At 46.0% G+C, this 26,164-nt stretch overlaps 1 protein-coding gene across 1 annotated transcript in view; it reads left to right on the forward strand.

Moving 5' to 3' along the window:
* The window catches only part of LOC138498459 (fibrocystin-L-like), a 1,772,245-nt gene that overhangs the window by 1,351,459 nt on the left and 394,622 nt on the right, over positions 1–26,164 (forward strand). Inside the window, exons 31-32 of the mRNA XM_069622209.1 lie at positions 3,078–3,227; positions 6,094–6,268. Of these exons, the coding sequence (XP_069478310.1) occupies positions 3,078–3,227; positions 6,094–6,268 (325 nt within the window). The remainder of the gene's footprint in view (positions 1–3,077; positions 3,228–6,093; positions 6,269–26,164) is intronic.

The following is a 26,164-nucleotide window of genomic DNA, read 5'->3' on the forward strand; positions in this document are numbered from 1 at the left end:
CTGGGATGGTCTGTGCTGTTGGGTGCTGAGCTGTTGGGCGCTACTTGCTTGTACACCTAAACACACACTGTTCGGTGTGGCTTCACTTTGTAATTTGCTAAAATGCATTGTTGCTGTGGCCTCACTCTGCACACCCTGAGATGTATTATTGGATGCCACCCTGTTTGGAATTCCTAAAATCCATTACATTGTGAATTGCTGAAATGTATGCTGTGCCGCGTGCCCCTGTTTGCAATTCTTAAATCTGTTCCCTTCACCCTGGGAGCAATGTTCTTCCGTTCAAGGACAGTATGTGGGGGAGGGTCCCGAAACTCCCCAGTCCTTTGTCTCTAGGAGTGCCTAACCGAAACTAGTCCTGATTGGCCGGCTGGACAGCCACCCTGCTGTGTGATTGACAGCCTAGGCTGTGCATGAATGGGAAAACTTGCTTAACTTAAAAGGCGAGCATCTTGGGACTACAGGCAGAGTCGACCATTCTCTCACCAGACACTGGAGACGCTTTGGGACCCCAGAAGCTGAATTGTGATTCTGTTGGTTGCATAGGCAACAGCCGTGTGCGCGCGCTCGCACACAGAGCCTTCCTCTAGCCAGCGCTCACTCCCACCCAAGGCCTTCCTCTAGCACCGGATGTGTATGGGGTGTGCCGGGCTACTATTCAGGGCATGCGGCACCCAGTGCTCTGTTACGCTGCCTCCCCTTCGTCTCACTTATTAGTTGCAGGGGCTGGGCCTGGGAGGGGGTTACCGCCACACTCACCCACCTCGTTCTTTGACGGGAACCCCTTATCAGATTCTTTCCCCACCTTGCCTCCACCAATCAGCAGAGCACCGGCACACTGGCAGTCTCCCCATGCTGCTGAAGGAAACTCGTAGAATGGCTGCAGGACCCGGATGGTGAGGTGGTGCTGCACACGTGGTTTCCTTCTGCTGGGGTTTGTCGCTGTTGTCGTCCAGTTCCTCCTCACCACTGAAATAACTCAGGTAAGCATAATGGAGGGGTTAACTGGGGTTTAGTGTACGACAAACCCCAAAGCCCTGCAGCTCTAACCCCCAGCCAACAACTGTAAGGAATGTGGAACCTTGAACCTAGATAAACAGTCCAAGGTTCCATTACAACACTCTTGCTATAGTTCTAGGTGATTTAGTCGAGATTATTTTCTCGAAGTACATTTTTTTAATGGGTGATTCTGCCGCAAATTTATGCGGGGGTGGGGGGCTGCGCAGACCCCTCCTCCTTAATCTCCTTCACTCAATATTAACTGAAACCCACTCTCACATATATTTGCCACACAATCAGGGAAACAAGCAAAAAATGCTGCTGCAAAATCTCCCGTTCCGACTTGCCATGCACTGTCGTAGTGATATTAAGTAACCATTGATAGTAGGTGCAAAATGGTGCGCGTACCTAGAGATCTAATAGAAGTGCTTGGAAAATGCCTACTACCTATGCGCAAGCCTAAACTGTTGGCTTAGCCAATGCTTGTTTTTAACAGGACTTCACTGATGGGCACGTATAGTGCTCATAAATCGAATGGCTGAAAACAGGGTCGAAATCATCCCTGGGGAGTCGGGGCCGGTTTCTGGCCTCAAATGACTTCCGGTGATGTCATCAGAGGTCAAGGGCCGTGAGGCGGACGGTGGGCCACTTTTTTGAGGCGAGGGGTGGGCCACTTTTCTTGCCTATTTCTTGTCCCAGTCCGACCCTGCTGAAGACATTTTTATTACACCATCAGTGCGTTTACATCTACAATTAAATCACTTTCTCTTAAAAGACTGCTTTAAAAAAACACTGGTAGGCATTTCGAGTGCACAGTTTGATGGCAAGGTTTGATTAAAGCTTGCTCAAAGAGATCCCACGAGCAGGTGTTTTGCGTGGAAGGGGCAGGAACTGGGTGGGAATGGCCATATGGATTAGCAGGGCCAGTCCATGGGTGGGCATATAACCAAACACCAGCTACATGCTTTGGGCCTGTCCTCATATGCATTTCTCCCTATCCGCACTCTTATGCAATAGTTTCAGCTTGTATGTGGCGCTAAAGTAACACCACCTAAGAGGTCAAACTAAAAATGGAATGATGGACTTTTCCTGTACATTTAATTCCTGCCAAAGACACATGCAGATCTCTCACGCTCCCCTATTCCATATGTGAGAAAGGCATTCAGTGATGCTTTTTCCTTGTAATTCCGATTTTTGTAGTTCTAAATTTAAAATGGAAAAGATAAAACTACAAGTCCCAGAATTCCAAGGGAAAACCCAGCCTGGATGGCTTTCTCACGCATGAAATTGGGAAACTTGCCAGCTCTGCACATAGACTTGGTTTCTCATGACTTCCAAATTAGTTAATTATACCAAGTGCCCCTAGAATCGTGCAGCCGATGTTGTACATGAATATGTAATTATTCAAATACATCAACCAATTCAATGGCTTTCATTCGTTGAATGCTTGTTTTAGACGACACTGCGAGCTTGAGGCGACAAAGGGACATGCAGGTAATATTCACGTTTTCCAAGTACTCCTTTTAAAGTAAGTTATTTGGCCTCATTACGACCCAGGCGGTAAGGGGTTTACGGCAGCGTAAACAGCGCCGACCCTTACCGCCTGAGTACGAGGTCCCTTAGCGCCATGGAGGTTTTAACACCTGCTTTTAGCAGGTGTTAAAATCCATGGCGCTAAGGGACCATGGAGTTAATTACGCCACCGTAATTTACGGTGGCGTAATTAACGCCTTCCCCACTCCCATTATGCCCTATGGGGCGAAAATGGGAATGGGGAAGGGTAAATGGGGATTGGGGACTTACCGCCCCGCCAAGGTCGGAATGGGGCGGTAAGTCCGCCAACCACCATGGCGTAAACGTAGTTTACGCCATGGTGGTAAAGTCACGGCCCAGGCGGTAACTTACCGCCTGGGTCGTAATGAGGCCCATTGTGTTGCTGGCCCTTACTCTTCATTTCCTAGAAACTAAAAATGTATTTTAACAGATTTCCATTGCTGTCTCTTCTCAGACACGTCATGTGCCGTGTAATATAGTTCAAGCATATTGCTATTTCTTCTGAATTATCTTATTTCCCTTTGCAGGAAGCTTTGGTGGAGGGCTGGTCCTGACTGTGTCCGGTTCCGGGTTTGATGCGCTAACCTCCAGTGTGTTTGTATGTGGTGTGCCATGCACTGTGGACATACTCAGCTCAACTTCGACCCTCTTGTTTTGTGAATTGCCCCCTGGTAATGGTGAGTAGATGAAAAGGGAATGGTTTTCACTTGGCTCTGGGATATATTTTATTTTAGGGATATTCATAGTTTACGATTGTTTTAATCATGTACCAAGTAAAAGCGGTTTACATTGTGGTAATGGAAGAACATATTGTAATGGCGTTTACATAATTCCATTTTCATTGGAAGCAGACGATGCCTGCTCCACGGCTCTATTATTTACTGCTGTGCTTTGGTGTGGTATTGGGTATTTGTATGTTGCCTAACTGCCATTGTTATGGCCTCGAAGCGCTGTAGGTGGACATGTGCGGGAGATCATAGGAAGATTGCCATTGGGTGCTGTCTGTATTTGCCAGCAGTTTGCCATGTAATCTACCAATGTAAACTGAAATAAATACCAGTAGCATGCCTCCATAGCACTCCATGCTTTATGCATGCTTAGGCAATGAACTTTGCAATCGCAAGGACACACGGCATAGAATGGTTACATCGCAGTACTTTGCCCAGCCAACACCACCCTAACCACCTCCAAGTGCTTGAAGAATTTGATAGCTGTATCACCAACTAGTCTACACGAAAAATCTGGGTGAAACTTTACCATTTCACTGGTCAAGTTGATGGGGCCCCTAGGGGACCCTCGCATATGGAAACAAGGCACAATCACCACACACAAACTGATATGCCAGACACGAGGTTCAATTCCCAAAATCTAGGGTTTATTGCAAAGCAAATAGTCTCAGTTGGCCAACTGGGTCTCACGTCCCGGAACGTGTTTCTCCAGACCCCAAGTGATGCAAGAGAGCGAGTATTTTACAACAGTCACATATATACAAAACAAACATCTTTTTATCAGTCATGACATATTCAATACCGCCCATAATGTACTTCCTTTGAAAATGGATTCAATGATTGACAATTGTGACGAATATGACACCTTCAGACATTCATTTAGCAACAGTTTGCAATATGCGGACTTGCAGACATTATTCTTTGTTTTAGGGAACACACTGCTCCTGTTCTTGAAGCAAGCTCCCTGCAGGGGAGAGACACATTCCAGGCCTCGCTATCTTCTAGTTTCTATTCGTGTGTTAGGGGTCAACTCGCTCTTCAGGGCTCTACAGGGCTCAATGAAGGGGGGGCATAAAAGAGAGCATAATTCAAACCATTAATTGTTCGTTTCTACCATTTCTACCGCATCAGCGAGACTAGCTGGCACCTGCGTAGTGATTAAATGCTTTGTTGCTTACTTCCAAGGACTTGTGAGGGGGGAGACCGGGCATTGCTGTCTGGGTTGCCTGTGTTGTGTTTCAACATGTATCTTGTGGCTTTGCTCTATGCATGAGCAACAATGGAATAACGGAATAGAATATGCTTACAGCAAAGCAGTTTGAACAGAAAGCAAGAAGCGAAAATTAGTCAAAATGGCGAATTCTATTCCATCAAAATGGACGCTCTCTGATCATGCTTATGAGTCTGTACTAATAATACCGAACATATGACGCGGTTGGTTTTCAGCCAACAGAATACATTGCCTATGTTATGGGAGGGTATTTTCTGGACTCAGAAAGTCAACACAACTGGTGAACAGTTGTAAATAGCTTCTACTGGGCACAGTTTCTGGCATATGGCACTATTGGACTGCTGGAGAGACAAATCCTGTTGCATCTTGAAGTAATTACTTAATGCCACTATGTTAGGTAGGAATTGGTGCAGTTACACTGTGGAAGACTTCACAGGACATACCTGCTTTGTAGTAGGTAACCCACCTTTTGGTATAGGTCTGTACTACATAAGTTGGTAGTGTTACTGAGCAGCCAGGCCTATCTCAAGAGATGTATTACCTAATACCAAGCAGATAGGTCTAGTGTAGTCTCACACAGTGTGATTGCACCAATTCTTACCTAACACTGGTGGCAGTTGTGGGATCTCTTCGATTCAGCTGCACTTTGCTGTTTCAGCACTTCGCAAACAGCACTGATGCAGAACAGTTGACACCGGTTGGACCCACTTCAACGCACAGAGTAAAAGCCAAGAAAAACCTCACAAACAGAAAATGGCAAAAAAAGAAGACAAGGGCCATTTTGACAAAATCGCACCCATGGGTGCTGTACTGCAGCTGAGGGTTCAGAATGCGGTAAAAAATCACAATGGTAGGAAAAATGTAAACCACTGCCACCAGCCATTTAAAGTAGTGAGGGTAACATAAAAATATTACATGAGAGAGTAGGATAAGGTGCTCCTATGTAGCCCCCATCACTTCACATATGATGGTGTGTGTCTGACCTATAAAGAGAAAAGGTAAGTAAAGTCAATTTCACTTTACTATTCTTGGGAACTGTAGCTCACCCAAGAAAAGGTATTTAAACCTTAGGAGTAATCCAAAGGACTTCTTAGTGACACTGCACTGAAGGTGCTGTGTGCCACTATACAAAAAGCAGATGCCTATGGAGTGTGTCATACTCCAAAAACAGTGAAAACACACAATCTAAATCATGGACAAATACATGAGAGAGTGAGAAAAAGGTCTCACTCACTCCAGGGTTAAACCTAAAAAGTACTAAGTCCTGCAAAAGAGCTGCGGACCTCTAAGGTTGAAGGGAATTAGCACAGAAATGAACATTCTCCCTAACACTCTACTTGCTCTTACTTGCTACTAATAGTTTGTAATGGTTTCTATTGATTTATACGATTGCACACTGATAATTGGCAGCTCGATCCAACTGTACATCTGCTAGAAATTAACAAGTTTACTTAAATATTATACTCATAAATTGGTAAATAGTTTTATGCCAGCATAAGAACATTGCATATTTTAGTGAGTTGTTCATATCTTTACATTCATGAATCACTTCTAATCATAACGTTCCCAATTATATGTTTAAAGGAAATGGTACGCTGCAAAACTGTGACGTTCGTGTGGATAACCCCCAGTTTTCAGTCCAGTTGGCAGACGCCTTTAACTACAGTTCAGCTTTGACACCATTAGTGACTTCCATTTATCCGAAACGAGGAGGGACAGCGGGGGGAACCAGGCTTACCATAACCGGATCAGGATTCAGGTAATATGCTTCTTCTGTTATTTAAATGTCTGCTTTGGACCTATAGTCCATTTGCGCCCATCTTGGTGTGAACAACCAACCAGATTGATCATATCGCAGGCAAATCCTATTAGTATGGGACCTGTCTTCAAATCTCTAAGGGTAGGAGTGCACAGTTGCAGGTTGTTTTGCCTTGTAAGGTCTCCTCCCGCCTTTTGCGACTAATCAACTGCCATCTAACTTTCACAACACACACAAAACCCTTTCACTACACACAAACAAACCCATCCACAGAAGGCCGCCACAGACCTAGCCGTGAGAACATCAACACTAACTGATCCACGACTAAGCTCCCAGCACCCTCTTTAGCCCTGTTGCACCCGCCAACATCAGTGGCTAACCAGACTCAAAGCGCTGTAGTCTATCAAATCTTGGGCTTTTACTTAGGTAAAACATACTCGCAAGTTTCTTTCCACCAAACACATAAATTGGTATCAGAACCAGGTACCAACTTCCCGCAAGCACCATCAACACCACAGGTTTTGCATCTGCATTTCCTGCTGTCCTAATTATCCCCACTCCCTTCCCTTACATATCCAAGCACAGCAAGGCCACCAATAGTGACAGGCGAGCTCTATACAAGACCACTTACTTTATATTACACTATAAGCCTACATTCAAAGCAAGGTGTTATCTCCTTCCCGCCACCCCACTTGCACGACTCCTTCAAAAAATTAAGTCAAAACACCAACTTTGATGCACTGGTTCCACTGCCAAACCACCTTTGTTCCCACTCCCACTCCTCCTTGTTCCTCAGTGATGCCATGGAAAGGAAAGAAGGGCTCCGCCTGCAGCCTTTTTATTTTCCCATGGCGGACATCTTGTTGGATTTAGTTAATGATGGCAAAAAAGTGTCACAAGCTCCTTACGGTCAGTATTTTCTCTTGAATAAATTGGCTCTTAGCACCCTGGGTGCTACCCAGGGTGCTAATAGTGATAAACCTCAAAGTGGCAAGCCCTATATAATTACTTTCGCTTAACTTCATCTCTGACCTTGGCACAGCTGTACAGCCCACCACCTTGTGTTATATTGTCATAATAAAGTGAAAAACTAAGAGAAAGCATAATATGTGTGACTCCTTGGTACAGACCCCACACCTTGTGTAGTGGGCTTTGGCTACACTGAGAGATGTAAAATATGGACGCTGTGTTTCATGCACAGTGTTTTGCACTGCTGTACCAATTGAAAACCTTACTTTCTGGGGCATAAAGCACTGAGCGGGAGCAATTTATACTCATGTCGTGCCCCATATAACCCACAGACCATGTTGGTGCCCGCGTGGACCTGCTAGGCAAAAGCCTACATGGCAATTTCTCTAAATCTTAGAGGCCTTTGCTAAGAGTAGGGCTGCATTGAATTTGGAATCAGCTACCAGTCAACGCAAATGGACAGCACCATGAGGTGTTCAATGTATGTTCAATTGAGAACGGCTGACATTCAGTTACCTAATTCAGATGCATACGAGTAACCTCAAATTTGCATTCTGCATTGTGCAGTAAACATTGCGATGTTCTTTGTTGCCCCCCATTCCGTAGGGCAGCATGTTTTTACTCTTATGAAAGACTAGACGAATACCAACAACCTGAACACGTATGCTTACATATTAGACCAAACACACAGTTTCAAGAAATGCATATGGACCAAACCACCACGTGACTGTGGATGCATGCTGCAATTGAAAGAAGGACATTTTGATTACTTGGTTCCCCTTATTTCCCATGACCGGCTTGCCTCAGAACTCAAGTGGAGTCTCTATCAAATGGCATGCACCCTACGAGCTATTCTTGTATTTTGAGACAATCAACAATATGATTAGGAACCTATGCCTCTCTGTAACCAAAAGGAAGACGTTTCACACTGAGACTTTCTGCAGAAGCACTAGGGGAGGGACATAGGCCCAGGCAGTCTGGCCAGTACTCAGAACTCCAGGCGGTTTCATCCGTCTGGGAGCTAAGCACCAGGACCACTGTTTTCTTGCTATTTTCTCTTCAGATGTGTGAACCCACTTCCTGTCAGGTGTCAGCAGTATGCAAATGTGACACACAACTGTTGATATCTTATCTATATTCTGCTATGGGCCAAAATAGCACATGTTTGGAACGGAATGTCTTTGTCCCGACAGTTTAACATGCATCTACCAACCCAACAGCAAGTCTGCCATCAGGATCACAGCTTCCATCATGTTTCATGCATGTTCACCTTCCTGTGATATCATGTATTTGTGTCAATACGTCTCATTGTTTCTTTCATAATGAAGCCGCCTCCTAGGCTACAGGCTATGATGCACAAAACCACACATCATAAAGTTTGTATTTTGTAATATGTATAAGCTCATACACTTATAAAGTTCACTGTGTCCAAACTTCACATTTAACTGTCAAGTCACAGAAGACAATTCTATTGATGGTTTTTCTGGGCTCTTGGCTAGTGTTTCATACCTCTTCCATCGCTGTCTAGGAAATCATCTAGCTTGCAACGTGGTACATTGTTAGCAAAAACACTCACGGGCACACTGCGCTTTCACAGCTTCCTGTATGGCGTTAACCAAAATGGCATCCCCCAGTTTTCCCAGTCTCCCTGGCAGCCATGACACTTTGGCTAAATCCACTTTATTGTCACTGCTTCTATGATATGTAAACTACTACACGTGCAATGAGCATGGGGTAAAATGTACTGTACCCTGCACATAAACGTCCAGAAGCAACGAATTTGCCCATTTTTTTTAACTAATTGTACATATTCCATCTATTAATAAGGAACAGGTGCACATATGCTGTAGACTTGTGGTAAATAAAGCATGTGGATTTTAAGGGGCTCGCAATCAGACAATTGTGTATGGATGCATTCGAGTAAACTGCATCAGGTCAGATCGAGTGCAATCCATCAATTTGCACTGGGTAGGGATTACAGATACAGCCAGCGCATGCTTGGCAGATGGCGTATGTGAACAATAAATTGGAAATAACAGAATATGTGCTCCATCTATGCACCCTCATCCCGCAACATAAACATTTACTGCATTGATGCAGTAATTCCCCATTTCATCTCCTGGTCCGAATGTCCCAGGAAGGCACAAGTGTGGTGGATTACTGTTGTGCTTTTTCGTGAGCATTCCCCACCCTCTAAGACAGTGGCCTGCAACCTTTGGTTCTCCTGATGTTTTTTTTTTCAATGTTGAATCTTTATTAATTTGTACGGGTGATAAGACACAGGCAATACACAAATAATACAGTAAGACACTATCAGCAATAACGTATCATTAATCTCCACCTCTTTCCCTCAAATTCACCCACCCCCCACTATATGCCAACACACAGCCCCACCTAGGTATAATATTCTACACACACATTTGTTCGCTGCATTGTCTCTAAAATGAACTACAAAACCGTATTAGTTATTTTGAAATCTTCCCGTATTTAATAAAAAAAGAAGCCACCACTCCTCTATGTTGCACCTTGATTCATCAAGCAAATATGTGAGATATGCCATGGAGTATATATCCCTCACCCTCTGAAGCCACTGTTTCTTCGAGGGGACTGCAGCCCTTTTCCATTGCTGTGCAACACCACTCCTCACAGCTATTAACAGGGTATGAGACATATGTTTCCAATGTAACTTCCCTCACCCATAGCATAACCTTTTTCAGAACTCCTGTATCTTCCCACACTCCCACCACATGTGGCAGAAATCCATCGATTTGTAATAACACTTCCAGCAATTTGGATTCACTCCAGGTTACATCTTGGCCAGTTTATTAGAGGGGAGATACCGCCATGTTGAGTTGCCTGCCATCTATATTGCATGTAGACAGTGCCCTGGAAAAACCTCACTAGACATTTTTTGAACCATGGTGAATCCGAAACCTCCCCAGTCAAGTATTTCTCCATCCTGCAGTAGACTTTGCAGACCCAGGCGGTTCAGCCAAGAGTAACTCTCTATAGGTAGCAGACACCAGACCCTTTGTTTCCCCCCTTCCCAGAAGGATTTCTTCAAAGGCCGTCCATTCCCTACGAAGGTTGTCTCCCCACCTCGGGTCCAGGAGTGCCCACTTCAATTGTATGTAACGAAATACCGAAAGATCACCAATCTGAAGGTATTCCCCCAAAAGCTCAATGGAAAGAAACTGTCCCCCATCCCACATATGTCCTGTTTTCCCCAGCCGGCCTTCAACTAACCACCTTTGCAAACCCAGCGGCAAATTGATCAAGTCTCGCAGTGGTGTGGCCCATATGCAACTAAGCAGAAAGGGCCATGATTTGAACCATTGAGTATGTTCCCCCCCCCTTCCATACATTTCACAGTACCGAAAATACCAGATGTTCCAGGACTCTCTCAGGAATTCTATTCTGAGAGACCCACAATCACTCTTCCAGGGAAACCAGGGCCTAAACAGCATTTCCCAGACCCACCCATAGCTTAGATCTGAGCCAGATGAGATGATCCACCAGAATATGAAGCTGTGCCACCCTGTAATAGCATGACAAATCGGGGAGTCCCACAAAGCCCCTTTCTCTTGGAAGGATGAGGGTATCGTACACGATTTACGCGATTCAAAACTGTGCAGTACTGGCATGGAAAACATCATGATGGCCAGAACTCCCCAGAGAGTGCACAGGGAAAACATGAAGAATAGGCTGCCACCCATTTTTGCCTATGTTGTGAGCACAGGAGGGCACTGCCTAAAACCACCATTGGGCTACACACACAGTAGCCTGACACTATTGGGAATGGCAATGCTGATTGCCAAAAAGCAACTCAGAACTGTGGGGAATTCATTTTCTTAATCCCAAAAATGGTTGCAATACCGGTACTCACCACTATCAGTAAGCCAGCGTTTTAAAACCACCAGACTTTTGTGTAAAACTGAACAGAGGAACCCAAACCAGACCAAGGAAAGACTTGCGAAGAGGTGGATACAATGTAAAACTATATTCTGAAAGGACTTGAAGGAAGTAATTATTTAATGTATATGTAAAAAGTGTAAGTTTGATTTAAACTGGGAACTGACATTTAGCTGAATTCTGCCTGACAACTACCCCCGACAGGAGAAACCTGCTCAGCCACTCTTCCCAGGCCTAGCTGCATCCTGCTTCCCCACAAAAAGGAGGTGACACCTCTCTGATTGAATTACCTGGGGACTGCAGGAAACTGAACAATGGACTCAGGCAAATGTTATATTGGGTGGGGCGTAAAGTGGCTTCCTCTTGGGAGAAGTGGGAGGAGAAGTGCCTGTGAGAGGCAGCTGAGCTTGGGGGAAGTGGATAAACCAGTTCTTCCACCATGTGATGTGGGAAGCCACACCCCTTTTTGACCAGGGCATAAGTTAAAAAGATAGATAACTCATAGTGCAGACTGGTCAAAATTATATCAGTAATATCATTATTCTTGTGATTTTTCTGTGCACGTTTTAAGAGGCGTTAGGACCCTGTGGTGTATTCTGGGGGGTTGCTAGCGGAAAATAAGGCCTCACTCCAAATGTCTGCATGTTAAAAATCTGACACTTCATCAATTAATGTCCATACTCCTTGTGCACATGTGTATAATTTTTGGTAAATGTCCGATATTGGTAAACCAGTCAAAAAGCGCAAAATGTTGTCATTTTTGAATGCAAGCCCCCAGGAAGATCAGAGGCGGACGGACAAGCATGGACCATAAGGAATAAATAATGTGTACATGTAATTTCAACAAATTGTTTATCTGGGAAATATGTATTTTGAATCAAATATAGATTTGTGGGCAAATTGGCCAGGGCAGGATCCTCTGACCCATAAACAGACCTCATCACTCTGACTCACATTTCCTTCTCCCAATCATGGCAGAGGGGAGAATTGGGCCAATGACAAGTAGAGAGGGGCAGGCTCAGTTATGCCACGCACACACCCACTTCCAAAACACATAAAGAGAGACTGCTGGGACAGGTAGAGAGATTCAATTGCATTTTCTGCGGGACGCTCTGCCGAGAGACTCCAGACTTCACATCCATCAATCTTCAGAGACCAGAAATTTACTTCAGAACTTAAAGCAAGGGCCTAAACCCACAAACTGAGAACTCTTCTCAGCAGGCCTCAGCATCCTTAAAATCATTTGCAAACTATTCCACAGCCGGGCGAGCTGTCTGAATTCTTTTGCCAAGAACTTTTGCCAGTACCCAGAAAGCAGTGTTACATCCAGAATCCACTTGATCCGGACCGGAAAGCAGAGCAGTATCCAGAACCAGAGGCCGCTGTATCCAGAGAGGCTAGACCATCAGAGCAGAGCTGACCCAGACCGCTGTGAGCAGAACCAGAGATCCGGATCGCTGTGAGCAGAACCGGTGCCTGATTGACCCGCCGAGCAGACAGAACCGCCGCCAGACGTGTTTATATTGTGAGTACCTAGCAGAACTGTGCAGAACCAATCTCTTAGTTAAAATAATCTAATTCAAGCTATTTTAACCTAATTAGAACAGCCTCCGAGAAATCGTGTCATCTGTCATTTTTAAAGCTGCACAACTGTCACCTGTCAATTCTAAAGCTGCAAGCTGTCACCTGTCATTTTGAGTTTTACTTTAAATCCGAAAATCTACCTTTATTAAATCATCCGTATCTCTGGAACCGTTTGGGCTAGGAACGAAATTTAACTTTCATTTTAAATCTGTGATGCTAGGCTTTCCAACGAACCTAGAACCGACTTCCTACTCCCTATACTTTTTCCGCAATCGTGATTTACGCACTCGCGAAATTTACTGCGATTTGGCTCAATTTCTCCACTTGTCAAAATAGCAGCTCCATTCTTTCCTTTGTTAAAATCCGTTTGCAACCTGGTAATAACTCATAGAGCATTGCTAAAGTGAGCCTGAACTAATACCAACAAGCATCTCTCACTCACCCTGAATCTCTAGTGGGAATTAAAATCAGTTAGCACATTTTCCCATCCATTGCCATCACATTTAAAAGCATTTTGGGCCTGTGTTTCAAACTCTGCCTGTTTCCTCTAAGCTTGCTGGGGGGGAACTGAGTTCCGTATTGTATTTGATTGTATTCCTGAAGACTGTGTGTGTTACTTCCATCCCCTTGCATTGCATATACGGGGGGTGAATTGCCACCAGGGGAAAATTGAACATATTATCTCTTGTGAAACCATATCAGTTTATTTTCTGTACTGCATTTATTCCACCTTGCATTTCCTTGAAACCATAAAGCATTTCAGCTACCTCATCCTCTATACTACTCCTAAGTAATCAAGTGTACTACTGTAACATTACCCATTGTGGATCCACGTCATATGTCTAAGTGTACTATCAGATATTAATTTGTTATAAAAGTGTGACACATATATATTGTTTAATTTTTTAAATAAACCTTTTAATTTGCAAAACAAACCTATTTCTTGGTTCAGTGGGGTCGGGGGGATTCTAAGAGGGGGGTGTTATACAAAGGTTGTCATCCAGAGTGCTGAACTGGACATAAAAATACATCAATAAGGGTTTTCCTCAGCATCCCAGACTAGGCTTTGACTTAGCTGTAGTGTTGAAGTGAAGCCGCTTAACAAAGTGGGGGCTCGTAGCCGGAGATTCTGGGTTAGATCTATCACTTGTGCAGATTAATACAGTGTGCTAACTAACAGGAGACATACATCCGGTCGGATCATCACGCTGCGTTACGCTGTAAAGCACTCCTCAAAGGAACGCTCTAAGGAAACGGTCTGTTTTGCAAAAATAAAATACAAACTTCTGTAAGTTAGGAAGGAACTCACATTCCAGAATGACGACACTGGTAGACATCAAAATAGCCAGAGAGTACTTCTTACATAAGCTGTTTGTGAGAGGTGAGTGGACTCATCAGGACCAAACGGTCTGGTTGCAGGCAATCGCGCAACAGGTCACTGAAACAGGGTCAGATACATGGAGAGATCAGGGTCCCCTACATGTGGCCCTGAGTGAACTATATATGGCCCCTAAAGCCAAAGATGAACATAATAAGATTGCCAGGTTAGCGGCATATTTGTACCTATATATGGGAGCCATGCAGGACAAATGTGCTGAAGGCCAAGATCTGGCAAATAGGCAACAGATGGCGTTAGAGAAGGCCCAATCTGATCTGGACTCTTCTGAGCAGAGGCTGCTCAGGAGCCAGGGGTCAGAAAATGACAGCAGACAGTACATCACTAAAATAAAGGAGGATATGGATGTGCTGCAACAGGAAAAGGCTGACCAGGATACCAGATTTCTGGCCGTACAGAGGGAGTACCAAGAAGGTTTGGACTCCCTACTGCAGAGCCAGAAAAAGCTGGATCAACAATTAGATTTCAATAGGGCATGTGCTGAGCAGGTAGTCACCCTGCAAAGCCACCTAGATAGGGAAAAAGAGGAAAGCAATAAACTGATTTTGAAAGACCTGGATACCCAAGCAGAGTTTGACCCGGAGCGCCAGAAAGCTGGTGCCTTCCAAAGGCAAAGGGACGACCTGGCGGCACAGATGCAGGCTCTTAGTCAGTAAAGGAATACCTTAGGCCAGGAAGTCTGCCACTTAAAAAGGAAAATAGAAGAAAATCACCTGGCCCTCCAGGGACTGGGTGACCTCCAAAAAGAACACCAGAACTTCTTAGAGCACACCAGGAGGGTGGAGGAGGCTCTGGCAAGAAAGGAGCAAGCCAGTAGGGATGGGACTCAGGAGGTAATTCACCTGCAGCAGAGACTGGCCCAGTACTCCAGGACCAATCAGGAGGCACAGAGTGAGAATGAGGCTCTCTGCCAGCACAATGATAGGCTCCTGCAACAGGTAGCGATGCAGGAGAGACTGATAGAGTCTAGAAAGGCCTTAACTGAGGAACTGAAAGCGCAGGCTCTTGCATTGCAACAGGGAACAGGGGCGGATAGAAAGAGAAAGGGAAAGAGAAACTCCTGAGCATAACCTCAGGAGCCCTAGTGCCCGAGGCCTTCATCTCTCCCAGTCCCTGGACTCTGCCACCCCCATTTCCCCTCGCGCACATGAGCCCAGGGCCACGGGGTTGGCAGATTACTATCCAGCTAGAAGTATGGGGCTCATAGGCCAGTACCTCCGAGGAATGGATGGGCGGGCATCCGGGTATGGCACCCAAGCACCGTGCAATTTAGTGGGGAACCCCAGGAGAGTAGGCCCATTAAGGGCATCCTGAAAACCTCTGCCCAGTTAGGTCAGTGGGGGGGGGTACCCATCAAATCCTGGCAGCAAGGAGGGATATGAAGACTCCTCTGAGCGTTACAGGACACAGGAGACCAGGTCCCCACATTCAGCCAGCCATTCCCAGGCTCGCAGAATCCGGGAAAACCTGGAAGATCAGACGGGCACCTCTGGGAGCAGTGCTTCGGAGTCAGAGGATGAATGGACCAGGGTTACCCGAACCAAAAAGGCCAATAAGGCAAAAATGGCCTTGCTTAAGGACCCATTGAAACAAATAAAGGCAATAAGGAGTGTCATCACGCCTTATCATAAGAACGCCAAGTATTCTGTTTGGGAACACTTGGAGCTCTATGAGCAAATGATGGAGATTTTCCATTTGAAGGACAGCAGTAGCTGCATCCAGTACGTCAAATGGACATTCTCCCCAGAATACTCCAGTTTCTTTGCAGGGCTGAAGGATCAAAACCATTCAAGGTGGTCCACATACAGGGCGGCCATCTTGAAACATTTTTCTGTGGACAGAAATCCTCAAGAGGCTCGCAAGGCAGCCTACAATTTGCAATGTGGGGAGGATCAGGCCCCACAAGAGTTTGTGCAAGAATTAAAGCGTGCTTTTGCGCAGACCACCAGAAGGGTGCGCACGGATAGCAGAGAATTTATCAATACGTTTTTCAATGCCTTACCCAAATACATAATGACCCAGCTCGTGAGAGATTTTCATGAGAAAAGATCTTTAGACTGGGTCATTGAACAGGCTACCCGGATCTATGAGGTGCAGAAACCCATCGAAAATAAAAATAATGCTCAGAAAACCCCCAAAACCAACAGCACCCCTGCTGCTGCCAAGGTGGCAGAGGTAAATGTCACCCCCGTTTTGGATTTGGAGATGGGGGGCCTAAAAACCTACCTGCACCTAATAATGCCAAGCCCAGAAGGCCCTCGGGCCAGTCACAGACAGGGATTTGAGGAGGTAGTCCCACAAATGGGGTCCCTCGCTCCCCTGATTATGTAAGTCCCCGCTACAAGGGAAACCGACCCATCCTGGGTTATGTGTGGACTCCTCCAGCCCAAGGGGGGGGATCCAGCCAAGCACCTGACCCAGGGAACTTCCCTCCTCACGTCCCACAGGAGGGCAGAAATTCACCAAATCCTGGGCAGAACTTTTTCCCCAGGTATCCAACCAATTTCCAGCCCCAAAATCATCCATCCTTCTTTCCCCAATTCCATGAGCCCAGACAACCTAATCCGGGAGAGGGGAGGCCAAGGGTGGAGGGGTACCCAAATCTTCCCAATCCGGGGTATTACTAGAGAAGGGATAGCTACCCTTCCCGGGATCAGCCCAGGGGAGAAAATAGAGCCCCGTATCAGCCTGAGCGGGTTTCACAACTTGAGCGCCAGGTCCAAAATATGGCACGGGATCTGGGTCACATACTGAGGGCTCAACAGAACCCTCAGATGAGCATGCCACCGCAGAATGCCCCAAACTCTGGACCTGGTGCTCCAGAACAATGACGGGGGCAGCACCCCGATAACCCACCGGTTCCCAGGGAGGAGGCACAAGGGGAAGGGGGGTGTAAAGCCTTGGAGGAAGCTTCCTTCCCAACTTGTAAACAGCCCCTGGAAAACCAGGAACCGGAAACAAAATCTCTTGCCCCTGAAAGTCTGCCACCCAAGGAGCAGAGGGGGGGGGGGGGTAGGAGAAACAAAGGACCTAAACAGGCACAGTTTGTGGAGGAAGTACAGATCTTCCAATTTGAGGGAGAGGGATCCTCAGAGGATCCTGGGAAAAGGATCTTCTCCTTTAGAGATGGGGAACTCCTCCCAAAGAAAAATGGGTCCCAAGGGATTCCAATCCAGACTGGGGAGATATGCAGACTGAGCTACCGCCGCCCATCATCTCATCCCAGAACCCACAATACCGAAATCCCATGGGTCAAACCCATCCTGGTGACTGCCTCCAAAAAGTGGGGGGCGGCCCAGAACCGGAACCAGGGGAACCCACAATGGCTCTGATCTCCAGTTGCCAACTTTTTCATTCAGATTCCCAAGGCTCTCCACAGAATTCTGCCCAAATCTCTTCTCTCGCTATGTCCAAAACCAGAATATTAGCCCACCAGTTGTCCAAAAATGTGCATTATCTGTGCCCCCTTGAGGAGAAGGAGGGAAGATACCATGCCCGGTACAAGTACAGGGGCAGGGTACAATTTTGGCACTGGTGGACACTGGATCCCAAGCTACCCTTCTGTCCAAAAGGGCCTTTGATGAACTAAATGCAGGAAGGGGGGAGAATTACTGTATTCCTCTCACCTCTCTTCCTGGGGACAACTGCAGAACTTTGACGGGAAGGAAATTCCTGTCGAGGGGACTGCAGATTTGGACATTAAAATTGGGCGTCACAGGTTGAAACACCCGGTCATAGTAGTGACTCCAGAGGCAACCCCATGTTTACTAGGGAATGACCTCCTGAGAAGGTTGTCACCTCTAATAGATTGTGTAAACAAGGTCCTCTGGACCCAGACTAGCCGACCAATAAAATTAAAACAGAGTGTCAACCATGTTAGTTTAAACGGCACCTGCCACATGGTCGAACAAAAATCTGACCAAGTAGAATTTCACTTCCAGAACAACCAAATTCCAGACGTGACAGTAATAGCAGTAGGACAACAGACTGGTGATGGGGGGGTCCTCTCTATTTCTGAAAATCAACCTTCCTTCCAGTTTAAGGTGGTATTCCACACAGGAAGGAAACACTCTGAAATTCTTTACCAATCCACAATCAGACACTCCCACTCCTATAGTCCAGAAAGAGGTGAACTCAGCTCAGAGCCTGGCTGATATTCAGCAAATTGGAGAGCAGTTGTTCATCCCTGTTCAGTTAAATGATGGGAAGGACTCTGTTCTCGCCCGAGTGTGTGTGAACAACGGTAAGAGCTTCATCAGCGAAGTGATGTTCCGCCAACTCCCAAAAGATCCAGCCATTCCCACATTCAAACTGATAGACAAATGGGAAATGGACCTGGAAGCACCCAATTCGAAACATCTCCTGCCAAGCAGGTGTATGCTCAAAATCTCCATTGGCAACAAGAGCATAGTCCATAATTGTTGGGTCGTGCGAGATGTCACTGCCGCCTTTTACTTAGGCAGTGACATTCTCAATCGCTTCGCCATTAGTTTGGACCTAATAAACTTCAAAGCTTGGTCCCGATTAGCGTATAATCCCATGGGCTTTGATGATCCAGAAAAAGCATTTAGGTCAGCTCAATTGCTACCTTATGCAGTTGAAATTCAGATTAAAGAGGAAGTCACCATCCCAGAAAGGACCCGACAATTCTCCCTGGAAGTGAAAGTTAAAAGAGGACAACAATTGAAAAACCCTGATGCTTACATACATCTAAATGCTTCTCTCCAACAGCAAGGGTTGGGGGTAAACCCAACTCCATTAGTCAACATAGAACATGACACCATTCCAATAGAGGTGGATAACAGCGACTTAAAGAGTATTACTCTAGCCGCAGGCACCATTATTGGAATGGCTGTTTTGACAGTGACAGTGATGACAACACAACACCAGACAGGATTTTCACCCGGCATGGGGGGAACTTCCTGGTGTACACTTCTTGCCCTTATGGTAAGGAAGATGTGACTTGTGACTTCAGGAGGGATGAGGTGATTTTCCAGGTCCATGAGGGCTGCCTTTCCCACCTGAAGCCTCCAGTCCAAATCAGCACTCTGACCAGGGACTTCTCCATCCAGCTGGAGGGGGCCGCTGAGATAGCAAAACCAGAAGTCTTTCCAGGCTTCAGGCATATGGTGGAAGAGAGAGTCAACCTAGCTGATGCCTGCGTGACTCTGGAACAGAAGCAAAAGTCGAAACAAGTTTTCTTGGATTTCCAAGATCTCTTTGCGGTAGACTCATATGACTGTGGTCGCACCGACATCCACACCACAACAATTCCCACGGACCCTGGAATGACTCCAATGTTTGTGAAGCAATATCGTTTGCCTCTCGCATCCATGGAGTCCCTTACTGAAATAATTAAGAACCTTGAGTCCCGGGCAATAATCCGTCCAGTACACAGCACCTTCAATAATCCGGTGCTGGGAATATTGAAGCCAAACGGCCAGTGGAGACTCTGCGCCGACCTTAGGGAGCTCAACAAACGGGTCCATACTTCCCGATGGCCTCTGCCCTACATTGACCAAGGGCTGGCCCAGATTCAAGGGTCACAGGTATTCACAGCAATAGACCTGACCAATGGATACTGGACCGTGTCTGTCAGTAGGGAGGACCAATACAAACTGGCTTTTACCTTTGGGGGCCAGCAGTACACATGGACCCGGACTCCCTTCGGATACCTCAACTCCGGCAATGAATTCAACATTTTCCTACATAAGGCCATGTCCGACCTGGGTGTGAGGGGTAACCTGGCTTATGTGGAGGAACACATAGCGGAGATCCGTTATGTTCTGATGCAGTTGAGGGCCGCCGGAGCAAAACTTTCCTTTCAGAAAGCACAGTGGTGTAGAACCCGTGTTAATTTCTTGGGGCATGAGATTACTCCTCAGGGTCTCTGTCCCCAGGAAAAGAAAGTGGAAGCACTTCAGAAACTGAAAGACCCCACGACTCTGCGGGAACTAAGGAACCTCCTTGGACTGACTAATTACAGCAGGAAGTTCATTGAGGGCTACACAGAGATCACTAGACCCCTGATTCATCTCTTGAAGGGGGGGGTCAAGTGGGAATGGGGTCCAGAACAATCCGAGGCAGTAAGACAACTCAAGAGAAGCCTCTAACAAGCGCCTTGCCTAGCTTACCCTGTCAGAAACAAGGAGTTCTTCCTGGAGACAGGGTTCTCTAATACGTGCTTGACGGCTGTATTATACCAAAAGCATGACAAGGTCAATAAAGTAATCTCCTATGCAAGCAAAACTTTATCCTCTGTGGAGGAAAAATTCAACGATTGTGAGAAGGCACTCCTGGCAACGGTGTAGGCATTGAAGAATTACCGCCCGTTTATCCAGGGGGAACACATCATAGTGGAGAATCCACACCAGCCTCTGCAATATCTCCAAAGTGAGAGAATCCGGGCCGGAAATGTGAGTATTTTCCCGAATTACTTCCTGGATTCTGTCAATGCAAGGCTTTCCTGTGGAGGTCAGATATGGCCAAAACAAGAAGAGTCCCCTCGCGCAAGGTCTGGCTGACTTGCATGATTGTGCCAGAGAAAACTGTCTCGAGAACGAAAGTCTAAAAATCGAGGACAACATGGAGGCATACCTTAATTCCCCACACAAAGTCTTTGAAGAAGACAAGTGTGAGGGAATGCCCACTGTCTATGTGGATGGATGCTCTTATCATGTTGACAACAACGGGGAGAAAGAACTGGTTGCCGGCGTAGGGAATGCATGGGTGAAGGAGTTTCCAGAACCCTCCGCTGGATACAAAATTGGTCCCCGAAGTAGTCAGGTGGCAGAATTGATGGCTGTGCATCAGGCCATCCTCACTGCTGTCCAACATCAACTCCACAAACTGGTCATAATCACAGATTCGGATTATGTACGGAACGGGTTCGTGGAGCACCTGGTTAACTGGAAAACCAGAGGCATGTTATGTGCTAATAACAAACCCCTGAAACATGGGAAGTTAATCCAAAATATTGATGATCTGGTCACATCGAATGGGATGACCATCTACTGGAAAAAGATCAAGGGTCATTCCAAAGTAGAGGGACCAGACAAAACTCGAAATGACTTAGCTGATCAGATAGCCAGAACCGGGGCCATCCACGGGGATCTAATAGAAATAGAGTCCCTGTTGGCGGAAATCCAGGTCACTGCTATCACTAGGTCCCAGACAAATGCTCACAATGATCTTTCAACTGCACAATGGAGTAAGGGGACCCCTGATGCTGATTTGATTACAGCTCAGAAGGGGGATCCAATAATTGGTAAGTTTTACCAACACATTGAGAACCCTGAGAACATTCCCCTGACGGATACCGATTACATTGGGAAAGAGGACCTAAGAGTGTTGATGAAATGTCCAAAAATGTTCCGGATCCAAGACGGGTTGTTGGTAAGGAAATCCCAAGCTTGCCATGATCAGTGGGTGGTTCCTACCTCATTCCGAAGCCTGAGGTTAAGTCATGCCCATGATGCGGCCACAGCCGGTCATAGGGGGTTTCACACAACACTTGAAATCTTAAGAGAGGTTGCATACTGGCCACATATGGGCCAGGACCTCAACCAATACTTGAAGGGGTGCCTTGTGTGTGCACAATTTCAGCCAACATCCCTCACACACTGGGCCCTCTCCAAAAGAGGGGAATGACACTGCCATGGTCAGATTTACAAATCGACTTTGTAGGCCCCGTGATTCGCTCAGCTAGGGGGAATAAGTACATGTTGACGGTGACATGCTTGTTTACCAAGTGGGTGGAATGTCTCCCAGCCCCAAATTGCAAAGCAGAAACAGCAGCTGCCCTGATGATTAACCACATCTTTTCCCGTTTTCGTCTACCTCAAAGGATTGAGTCAGACAGGGGTAGCCACTTCACCAGTGAACTAATGACAAAGATGTGGGAGATACTGGGGGTGAAAAGGAAGCTACACATTGGCCAGCTTCTTCTGGTACAGTAGAACGCTACAACCGGACAATTGTGAGCATATTAAAAAGGTTTGTGGCAGATTCTGGGCCAAGTTGGGATATCCGAATACCTCTGGTCCTAATGGCCATCAGATCTACCCCTTCATCTGCAACCAGAATGTCACCATTTGAGTTGATGACCGGACGCAAGATGGTGCTTCCCCAGCATTTGCTCTACAGGACCCAAGAGCAGACACTGATAAATGCCTCCACAGCTCATGAGTATGTGGAGAATTTAAGGAAACACCTCCAACATGCTTTTGCCTATGCTCAGCGGAATCTAGAAAGATCAGCTGAGAGTATGAAAACGCACTATGATTTGAAAACCACCAGGAAGGAATATGATGTGGGAGACCGGGTCTATCTATACAATTTCCAAAGGAACCAGGCCAAACAGCGAAAATGTTTGCCTACATGGAAGAGACCCTTTGAAATTATAGACAAGATCTCCCCTGTTGCCTACAAAATCTGCATACCGAAAGGTAATTTGGCGGAAGGGGAAGATAAGTGGGTCCATATTAATCAGCTGAAGTGTTGCCATCCCAGGCACACTCTGCAGCAACTGGAGGAGTCCTCTGCAATAACAGAGGGGGCCGCTCCAGAGTAATTCAGTTCCAACCCTAAAATATCCCATATATAGTCTCTAAAATATTATGACGCTTGTAAGCCACTGTCTCTGAATTATATCTTGTTTTTAAAAATTGGAATGCTATGTCTATTAAAGTATAAAATGTAGATGTCGCCACACCATTAATAGTGGTGGAAAAATGTCTAGGAATGTGTATTGCTGCTTTTGCTTTAACATCCTAGGAGAGAGGAAACCATGGATACTGACCAAGGAGGATGACCGGGGACCGGGAGCAGAGACCCGAGGGGCCCGGGGTACCGCCCAATCCTCCCATCAGGACCAGCAAGGAGAACTGATTGATCGACTGGAGGGAGGAAAAGATGCTGAACTGTGCCATCTATGGAATTGGAAGAAGAGGAGGCGAACATCCCAGATCTTGCGAGTTCCATCAGTGAAAGGACAGAATGGCCATCGCAAGAGGGGGGGCTTGTGGGATGTTTTTACCCATGCATCCAAGCCCTACCATAAAACTGTGCAGTACTGGCATGGAAAACATAATGATGGCCAGAACTCCCCAGAGAGTGCACAGGGAAAACATGAAGAATAGGCTGCCACCCATTTTTGCCTATGTTGAGAGCAAAGGAGGGCACTGCCTAAAACCACCATTGGGCTACACACACAGCCTGAAACCATTGGGAATGGCAATGCTGATTGCCAAAAAGCAACTCAGAACTGTGGGGAATTCATTTTCTTAATCCCAAAAATGGTTGCAATACCGGTACTCACCACTATCAGTAGGCCGGCGTTTTAAAACCACAAGACTTTTGTGTAAAACTGAACGGAGGAACCCAAACCAGACCAAGGAAAGACTTGCTAAGAGGTGGATACAATGTAAAACTATATTCTGAAAGGACTTGAAGGAAGTAATTATTTAATGTATATGTAAAAAGTGTAAGATTGATTTAACCTGGGAACTAAAGTGACATTTAGCTGAATTCTGCCTGACAAATACCCCCGACAGGAGAAACCTGCTCAGCCACTCTTCCCAGGCCTAGCTGCATCCTGCTTCCCCACAAAAAGGAGGTGAAACCTCTCTGATTGAATTACCTGGGGACTGCAGGAAACTGAACAATGGACTCAGGCAAATGTTATATTGGGGGGGCCGTAAAGTGGCTTCCTCTTGGGAGAAGTGGGAGGAGAAGTGCCTGTGAGAGCCAGCTGAGCTTGGGGGAAGTGGATAAACCAGTTCTTCCACCATGTGATGTAGGAAGCCACACCCCTTTTTGACCAGGGCATAAGTTAAAAAGATAGATAACTCATATTGCGGACTGGTCAAAATTATATCAGTAATATCATTATTCTTGTGATTTTTCTGTGCACGTTTTAAGAAGCGTTAGGACCCAGTGGTGTATTCTGGGGGGTTGCTAGTGGAAAATAGGGTCTCACTCCAAATGTCTGCATGTTAAAAATCTGACACTTCATCAATTAATGTCCATACTCCTTGCGCACATGTGTGTAATTTTTGGTAAATGTCCGATATTGGTAAACCAGTCAAAAAGCGCAAAATGTTGTCCTTTTTGAATGCAAGCCCCCAGGAAGATCAGAGGCGGACAAGCATGGACCATAAGGAATATATAATGTGTACATGTAATTTCAACAAATTGTGTATCTGGGAAATATGTATTTGAATGAAAAATAGATTTGTGGGCAAATTGACCAGGGGAGGATCCTCTGACCCATAAACAGACCTCATCACTCTGACTCACATGTCCTTCCCCCAATCATGGGAGAGGTGAGAATTGGGCCAATGACAAGTAGAGAGGGGCAGGCTCAGTTATGCCATGCACACACCCACTTCCAAAACACATAAAAAGAGACTGCTGGAACAGGTAGAGAGATTCAATTCCATTTTCTGCGGGACGCTCTGCCGGGAGACTCCAGACTTCACATCCATCAATCTTCAGAGACCAGAAATTTACTTCAGAACTTAAAGCAAGGGCCTGAACCCACAAACTGAGAACTCTTCTGAAAACTGAACAATGGACTCAGGCAAATGTTATATTGGGGGGCCGTAAAGTGGCTTCCTCTTGGGAGAAGTGGGAGGAGAAGTGCCTGTGAGAGCCAGCTGAGCTTGGGGGAAGTGGATAAACCAGTTCTCCCACCATGTGATGTGGGAAGCCACACCCCTTTTTGACCAGGGCATAAGTTAAAAAGATAGATAACTCATAGTGCGGACTGGTCAAAATTATATCAGTAATATCATTATTCTTGTGATTTTTCTGTGCACTTTTTAAGAGGCGTTAGGACCCTGTGGTGTATTCTGGGGGGTTGCTAGCGGAAAATAGGGTCTCACTCCAAATGTCTGCATGTTAAAAATCTGACACTTCATCAATTAATGTCCATACTCCTTGCGCATATGTGTGTAATTTTTGGTAAATGTCCGATATTGGTAAACCAGTCAAAAAGTGCAAAATGTTGTCATTTTTGAATGCAAGCCCCCAGGAAGATCAGAGGCGGACAAGCATGGACCATAAGGAATATATAATGTGTACATGTAATTTCAACAAATTGTGTATCTGGGAAAAATGTATTTGAATCAAATATAGATTTGTGAGCAAATTGACCAGGGGAGGATCCTCTGACCCATAAACAGACCTCATCACTCTGACTCACATTTCCTTCCCCCAATCATGGGAGAGGGGAGAATCGGGCCAATGACAAGTAGAGAGGGGCAGGCTCAGTTATGCCACGCACACACCCACTTCGAAAACACATAAAAAGAGACTGCTGGGACAGGTAGAGAGATTCAATTCCATTTTCTGCGGGACACTCTGCCGGGAGACTCCAGACTTCACATCCATCAATCTTCAGAGACCAGAAATTTACTTCAGAACTTAAAGCAAGGGCCTAAACCCACAAACTGAGAACTCTTCTCAGCAGGCCTCAGCATCCTTAAAATCATTTGCAAACTATTCCACAGCCGGGTGAGCTGTCTGAATTCTTTTGCCAAGAACTTTTGCCAGTACCCAGAAAGCAGTGTTACATCCAGAATCCACTTGATCCGGACCGGAAAGCAGAGCAGTATCCAGAACCAGAGGCCGCTGTATCCAGAGAGGCTAGACCAGCAGAGCAGAGCTGACCCAGACCGCTGTGAGCAGCACCAGAGATCCGGATCGCTGTGAGCAGAACCGGTGCCTGATTGACCCGCCGAGCAGACAGAACCGCCGCCGGACGTGTTGACCAGATCCGTGACGAGGCCTAGTTCAAATTTATATTGTGAGTACCTAGCAGAACTGTGCAGAACCAATCTCTTAGTTAAAATAATCTAATTCAAGCTATTTTAACCTAATTAGAACAGCCTCCTAGAAATCGTGTCATCTGTCATTTTTAAAGCTGCACAACTGTCATATGTCAATTCTAAAGCTGCAGGCTGTCACCTGACATTTTGAGTTTTACTTTAAATCCGACAATCTACCTTTATTAAATCGTCCGTATCTCTTGG

This window comes from Ambystoma mexicanum, chromosome 5q (genome assembly GCF_040938575.1).
Source record: "Ambystoma mexicanum isolate Mex_15411 chromosome 5q, UKY_AmexF1_1, whole genome shotgun sequence".
Taxonomy (NCBI): Eukaryota; Metazoa; Chordata; class Amphibia; order Caudata; family Ambystomatidae; genus Ambystoma; species Ambystoma mexicanum.